The 8038-nt window shown below is 36.7% G+C and overlaps 1 protein-coding gene across 1 annotated transcript; it reads right to left on the bottom strand.

Moving 5' to 3' along the window:
* Positions 1-4279: 4279 nt before the first annotated feature.
* On the bottom strand, positions 4280-5833 carry LOC147004306 (lysophosphatidic acid receptor 4). Its single transcript, XM_085838448.1, has one exon. The coding sequence runs from the start codon at positions 5831-5833 to the stop codon at positions 4721-4723; it is 1113 nt and encodes a 370-aa protein (XP_085694574.1). The 3' UTR covers positions 4280-4720.
* Positions 5834-8038: the final 2205 nt, after the last annotated feature.

The raw sequence follows: 8038 nt of genomic DNA, 5'->3' as shown, positions 1-8038 counted from the left end.
ATATTCTCAGCACTGGAAAGGCTGAGCAAGGAGAACGATGAATTCAAGAACTAACTTGCATAGTGAGACCCTATCTCAAATAAAAATTTTGATGACTCCTTGTATGTACTGATTTTTTTTAAAAAACCAGCCACACTTGATTGTTATATGCGATATTTCATTTTCTAAAATTGAGAGGAGAAAAGCAATAATATTTTACCTTAATAAAATTAACTTTTATTTATATGTGTATATGTTCCCTATAGTAAGACTATACAGGACAGCACTGAAAGGCATTCAACAGTTCTCAAGCCAACAGAATGGTTATATATATATATATATATATATATATATATATATATATATAAATTCCCTGCCACTCAGAGGTTAAGGCAAGGGGATCACTTTGAGTTTAAAGCTAGTCTGACCTACATAACAGTATGAGACCCTGTCTCAAGAAAACAAGCAAAAGAAAAACCAAACAAATGCTTGCATGTTTTGAATAAGCAAGACTTCTTGAAGCTGTTGTGCTTTCAGGACTGGCTTTAGCAAAAGCAACAAGAATTAGCACTTTGTTTTTGTTCCACTGGAGTAAACATGTGGAGAGATTCTAGACAGAAAGAACAAAGCTATCACCCAAACATGGAAACACTGAGTAAGTAAGCGTTGCAGCTCAACTATTGGGCAAGTGGGCTTGCTCCAGAGGCATGGAAAACAACCTCAACACAGACTCAGTGTCAGATGGGGTAGTGTGAGCCACTTTCTGAGATACAGCATCTTAAATTTATTCTAGATGGTGGTCTGGCATCATGGCACATGTCTATAATTCCAGAATTGGAGAGGCCAAAGCAGGAAGATCAGAAATTCAAGGCCAACTTGAGGTTATACCATAAGCCCTTGTCTCAAAAAATAAAACAAGTAACAAAAAAAGATGCAGCTGCATATTTATTCAGTTGGGGAAACATCAGGTTATGAGAAAAGATGAAACACTTGTATGTGAAACATTCTATTTTGTTTATAACTATCCTATTCCTAAGAGAGGGTTCTTCAAGCCCTCCTTCACTCTTTAACTTCACAACCCACCCACTGGCAGATTTCTGCTGGAATGTGGGAACTGTTAGGACTCAAAGAAACCCAGGACAATTTACTAAGTAAAGTGCCTATTTAACATATAAAAGTGCATGCTGCTACCTGAAAGCCTTCCTCCTAAGGGCTGGGCTTCCACTTCCCACTCCAAGCCTGAACACTATATAATGTAACTCAGCCATTTTGGCTACAATTCTCTTGGCCTCCTGGCCCAGGCAGCATCTCTTGGTCAGCTGACTGTGTCCCGCCTTGACTCTCCCCCTGCCTGCTTTCTCCCTCATATCTACAGTAGAAACCGTCTCCATACTTTAGTAGTAGTCATCATGTCCTCCTCCTTTTATTTCATCTTTTAGTTAAGAAGCAAAGATTATTTGAAGCTGTTGTGTTTTATGAGAGAGAGAGAGAGAGAGAGAGAGAGAGAGAGAGAGAGAGAGAAATATGTTTGGTGGATGAGCAGTCAGGTGTAGGGGAAGGGGTTGCCTCTGCAGGCCCAAGCTGAGCCATCCCTTCCCTCTGATGGACACAGTACAGTATAGAATAGAGTTTATTCAGAGCGTAGGGAGGGGAGTTGAGAGGGTAGTAGAGACAGAGAAAGGCAGAGAGAGAATAGAGTAGAAGCCGGCCATGAGAACATGAAGAGAGAGGGGAAGGGAATGGGAAGAGAGGGGAAAGGGGTGAGAGAACAGAGCAAGAAGGCCAGAGAGACAGAGGAAGGGCCAAGCTGCCCCTTTTACAATGAGTCAGGCACACCTGACTATTGCCAGGTAATGTGGGGCAGAGCCTAGACAAAATGCTAACAGAGGCCATGTTCTTTCCTTGTCACCCAACCCCAGCACACCACCAAGAACAATCATAATCATTAGCTTTGTGATCAGCAAGTTAGAAGGGCAGATCTTGGTGAGTAGACAACGTGATTTGGGGAGAAAACACCATTTAGGGTCTTCAGGCAATGAGGGTCTGTTGGCCTCTTAGTAAGTAGATGGGTCATTTTTACAAAGTCAAAGGACCATGAAACCTAGAATCTTGAAACTTGGGACTCAGGATTGAAATCGTCATCCCACACCATCAGAAACACATTTTTTTTCCAACCTTTTCTTTTTTTTTTTTTTATGTTTTATTATATTTAATAAAAATTTAAATGGAAGTTGTAATTACAGCTGAAGGATTACCTGTGTTTATAAATGTAAAATACATTCAACTTTACAATTAGGTATACATTACAAATTGTTGGTTACATTATTCACATCACCATTTTTATTACTAGCAAGTTATATTAAATATAAAACATGAAAATTAACCCAAGATATGGTAATATGAAAGAGTAAGCATCATTAAACATGGAAATTATGCAAAACACAAATAATTTTTAAATGTATTTCATGTGAATTCAGTTAACATCCAATTCAATGATTTGATACCATAATACTAAAATTTCATAATTTTAACAGCTAAGAGTACAGAATTCACTCACATATAGTTCAATATAAAAAAAGAAAAAAAATGCTGAAGGAAACAAGCAAGTTTTTATACTTGGATTTCTAGTCTGAACTTACAGTAATAACCTAACAACTGAACTTCATCTAACTTAACCTACTTTTGTCTAACTGAGCCTACAGCCTTATGTATTCCAACAATTACCTTTCTTTGCAAGACAATATAACGCATAGTTATTTTTAGGCATTTAAATCATGAATTCATTTTTACTATTGTTCTATTGTTTTAGCAATGTTTTTTTTTAGCTAGTTCCTAACCCAAGCCCAAATTCAGCAGCCTTTAACACTGCATTATGTGCACTAATTTTTAATTTAACTTTTATTATTATTTTTAAGCCTACATATCACTAGAAAGAAACACAGATTATGGAATTTCAAGAATTTGCTCATTGTTTTGGATTTCTTTTTTTTACCATTTTATCCTTGTTTTGTGGTTTTTAATTTAACCACTCTCTGGCACAAGTTCAGCAATATACAAGATGTGTTATTCCTGGACTTTTACTTGAAAATTCTGGGCATTTTTTAATTGCCACATTTTGTACATATTATTTAAACTGACTGATGCATATTTAAGGTACATCTACTATTTACATCAGAAAAACAACATTTTGAAGATTCTTGTTTGTGTTGTTCAAGTGAGTTACAAAAAGGATTCTTTTATAAATTTTATTTTTTGTTATATATTTTTATTAGATTTTTTTTTCATTTAAAATGATGTTTTTATTCATTTCCTCTCAAACTTGGTGACAGTTGAGCAGTTGCCTAGCTGCATTTTGATACAAGGCATCATCTCTAAATTGTAGCACTTCGAGTTTTATAAATTATGTATTTTTCTATAATTCAATCCTGTCCAGACACAATTTTATCAGATTTCTAATAGAATTATGCTAAAATGCTTATTAAAATGGCATAGTATTTTTAATTTTATAGAACTTTAAAAATAATAAAACAAAAAAGCATGTGTTAGGAACTATTTTTTTTCTTATTTGTTTTTTTCTTTTCTTTTCTAGTTTTGTGGGGTATTTTTGTTAATTTTTCTTTTCTTTTTTTTTTTTTTATGTACACATCTTTTTCAATATGCTCCCGACCTGAGCACAAATTCAGCAGCGCCTTGGCTACAATGTGCTCCAAAATGTACAGAAGAGAGTATGGATTTCAAAGTTACAGCTATCTAACTACCACCTTAAAAACTACTAATATAAGCTCTAAGATATCTTGCTGCTACTATTCTATTCACTTACTTTTTCAATTTACTCCTGACCTGGGCACAAATACTGTAGCTCTCTGGCTGTAATGTGTCCCCAACATTTAACATGAAGAATAAATATTTTCTACAAGCCAATCCCCACCCCCATCAAGGATAAATGAAAATCTTAAGAAATAATATAGTGTTGCTTAAAGTTTTTTTTTAATTGACATTGTTAATTTTATGAGTTTTCCATTTTATACCTGCCAGGCACATAAGTAGCACCTTTCAGGATTAACAATTTCATATGAAAATTCTAGAAATATTTTAAAAAGAAAGTTTTAAAAGCTGACACTAATTGTGGTTATTATAAATGCGTAAATGTTGTCTAAATTCCAAATTTCCCACCCATATTCATTCAAACACTTCATTTAGGTTTTTAAAATCTAGGTAAAATTTGCCAATCCTTTAAAATTCAACACATTTCTCTTTCTCAGCATGTCTTATTAAGATTAGGTAAAAATAGTTCTTTTTTTTTTTTAAATAAATTCAATGATAATTCAAAAAAGGAAAAAATACTAGCATATATCAGTAGTAACACAGATATTTTTAAATAATCCCTGAATTTGTTCTATATTTATAGGCCCAACCCAATTACCAAAATTACTGGAATGCCTTTTTTTAAGTTTTAAAATAACCCTCACGTCACTAAAAATCAAGACCACTGGTCATTTAGGTAATGAAAAGTCAACTGAACAGAAGAAGCTGTTCTGTTTTGGTTGTGTAATTAGACTTGACCTATAATTACTGAACAAAACAGAATATGTACAATAGTGTTCAAACAAATGTATCTGACTGCATTTGGTACATTAATCTATTCTCAGTATCATTAGCTTCAATTTGTTTCTCTTATTTATAGCATAGGAAAAAAATCATAAGAGACACTGTAGCTGAACCTGAAAGACAATTCTGGTACCTAGAAGGTGGATTCCAGCATTAATTCACCACCATTATTTGTTGTTTGATCACTAACTTCCTCTTGGATAGCTGGAAGGGAAGGTTTGGGGGTCAGAGGTGTCTCAGTCTTAAACAGTGACTCCATCCTTATATGTGTATTGATATAAAAGGACTTCTGAAAGGATTCAAGAGTGAAGTAATAGATAAAAGGATCAAAGCAACAATTCAGAGTTGCAAGGCACAAGGTAATTGGGTACATGATCTTTGCAAACCTTTCCAATAAGCAATTAGTAATGGCTTGGGAGCGTACCAAGGCATATAAAAAGAGAACAGAGTTGTATGGTACAAAGCATACCACAAACACTGCCATATGCACTGTGATCATCTTCAACACTTTTTTCTTATTGGTCCCAATCTGAGACAATGTTGCTGGCTTGCGGAGGGTTCTAAGCACCACAGAAGAACAAGAAACATTCAATATCAGAGGAATGATGAATCCAACAACTTCAATGAATATAGTGATCTTGGACAGGTATGTCTTCCAGACACGTTTGGAGAAGCCTTCAAAGCAAGTGGTGGTCGCATTGTTGACATTAGTGGTGGAGAACAAAGAAGCTGAAATACCACCACTGAGGACTAGGATCCAGACTCCAGCGCACACAATGGCGGAATTCCTCCTGGTCCTGATGGTACGAGATCGGAAGGGATAGACAATGGCTAGGAAACGATCTACACTGATGCAGGTGAGGAAGAGCATGCTCCCGTAGATGTTGGTGAGGAACGCAGTCCCTGAGATCTTACAGAGGGTGTCACCAAAAGGCCAGTGGCGATTAAAGTTGTAAAATATTTTGAAAGGTAGGGTACAAACAAAAAGCAAATCAGAGAGGGCCAGGTTGGTGATGAAAATAGCGGTCTCACTTCTCATTTTCATGCGGAAGCAGAAGACAAACAGGGAGGCACTGTTGGTTATTAGACCCAAGATGAATACAACACTATAGACAGCACCATTCAAATTATACTTGAAGGAATCATCAACAATGCAAGTATTATTGGCAGTTGCATTTCCCAACCTGGGTCTGAGACTTGAATTTAAATCTTGGAATTGGAAGTCAATAAATCTTCTGTCACCCATGGATTTTTTTTTTTCCCAGAGAGCCTGCTAGGTGCAGGGGTTCACCACTCTTGAGACTGAGGACCAGTAGAGAATGCTTTCTTCATTAGTTAGTTCAAACCAAACTCTGGCACCAGATTTATCTGAGACTTGGATAATCAATGAATTTTCTGGAGGCAGACGATCAGAGTGTTCCTCAATTGAGTGCCCAAGAAAGAGTGTGCTAGATGAGAGAATGTGCTCATGCCTGTAGATAGTTAGCTAATAAACTTGTAAACTGGCAACTCGCACTTTGGAAGCGCATATTTTTATCCATAAAAAAAAAAAAACAAAACAAAACAAAAAACAAAAAAACAGGGAAAGGTTAGCCCAGCCCAAAAAGAGCAGACTCTGGGCTGCCGCAGCTCCTTACTGCAAACCGCTCATTCTGAAAATCTCCAACCTTTTCTTTGCAGACTTATTTTGATTTAGATCAGTTCCTCCCTCTTTCTTCACCTTAATCTTTTGAGTTTTGTTTTCTGTTTGGTTTGGTTTGGTTTGGTTTGGTTGTTTCTTTTGTTTTGTTTTCCTGTCTTCCAACCATAGGTATAAGAGTCTCTGTAAGATAAATCAGCTTTCTGGCTTTCACATTTAGTTTGTAATTCTTATTAGTATATAAATTGCATAAAATAAGGGGCTTCATTATTACATTTTCATACCTGTATTTGAGTTTGTAATTCCTACTATTTCTAGTCTAATTCCACTCAGATTGCATTCTAAAGGATACAAATTAGTTGAACCCCCTCTGTAATAACCATATGAAGCAACACTGCCCCATTTGGAAGGACTAGGCTTAGGGCTGCAATATATAAATTTTGGAAAAATAAAGTTTAGCCTGTAAACACACAAGATGACTCTCAAACACACTAACCTGGTTATCTATTGCTAAGAAAGTCCCGCATGGTCCCTATGCTTCTGTCCACATGTAGGGAGTGGTTCTGATGCTTTGATCAGGAATCTGTATGTAAACACTAAAGGTGCTGCTCCCCAAATGTTTCTTGATTGATCAATAAAGATGCTAGCAGCCACTGGTTGGGTAGAAGAGCCAGGAATTCCAGGTACATACATGCAGGCTAGGAGACATACAAAAAGAAAGGAAATTCACCATGCTTCAAAAGGAGAGCATCAAGGGTGGAGTGGCCATTAGCCACGTCTCTGACTGGGCCTGGGGTAGCAGGTGGGAGATTAGAAATGCAACTAAAGTGAGAAGAACTTGGGCACTGGCTCGATACCCAGTCCCACAACACCCAGAGGAAGGTCAGCTCCCAGGTGCTCTGACACACCCAGGATATTCAGGATCATAGGATCCCAGAATCACAGGATCACAGAGACAGCTGGACTCTGAAGAGGTCTGACACAACCAAGATCACAGGAGGGACAGGCTCCAGTCAGAGACAGCAAGGGCAGGTAGCACTAGAGATAACCAGATGACAAGAGGCAAGCATAAGAACAAAAACAAAAGAAAACAAGGTTACTTGGCATCATCAGAACCCGGTTCTCCCGGGATACCACCATCACACCAGAAAAGCAAGATTCAGATTTAAAATCACTCCTCATGATGATGATAGAGGGCATTAAGAAGGACATAAATAATTTCCAAACAAATAGAGGGGAATACAGATAAACAGACAGAAGCCCTTAAAGAGGAAACACAAAAATCCCTTAAAGAATTACAGGAAAACACAAGCAAACAGGTAAAATAATTGAACAAAATTATCCAGGATCTAAAAATGGAAATAAAAACAATAAAGAAATCACAAGGGGAGACAACCCTGGAGATAGAAAGCCATGGAAAGAGAGCAGGATTCAAGAATCACCAACAGAATACAAGAGTAGAAGAGAGAATCTCATGTGCAGAAGATACCATAGAAAACACTGATACAACAGTCAAAGAAAATGAAAAAAGCAAAAAGCTCCTAACCCAAAACATCCAGGAAATCCAGGACACAATGAGAAGACCAAATCTAAGGATAATAGGTATAGAAGAGAGTAAAGATTCCCAACTTAAAGGGCCAGTAAATATCTTCAACAAAATTATAGAAGAAAACTTCCCTAACCTAAAGAAAGAGATGCCCATGAACATACAAGAGGCCTACAGAACTCCAAATGGACTGAACCAGAAAAGAAATTCCTCTGGTCACATAATAGTCAAAACACTAAATGCACTAAACAAAGAAAAAATATTAA

This window comes from Mus caroli, unplaced genomic scaffold (assembly GCF_978045245.1).
Source record: "Mus caroli unplaced genomic scaffold, Mus_caroli_1 scaffold_6, whole genome shotgun sequence".
NCBI classification, from domain to species: domain Eukaryota; kingdom Metazoa; phylum Chordata; class Mammalia; order Rodentia; family Muridae; genus Mus; species Mus caroli.
Note: the sequence above shows the minus strand (reverse complement) of the source record. Positions and strands in the feature narration are given on the sequence as shown.

Excerpts from the sequence above, each read along its gene's own strand:
- LOC147004306 (XM_085838448.1), bottom strand. The coding sequence starts at position 5,833 with ATGGGTGACAGAAGATTTATTGACTTCCAATTCCAAGATTTAAATTCA.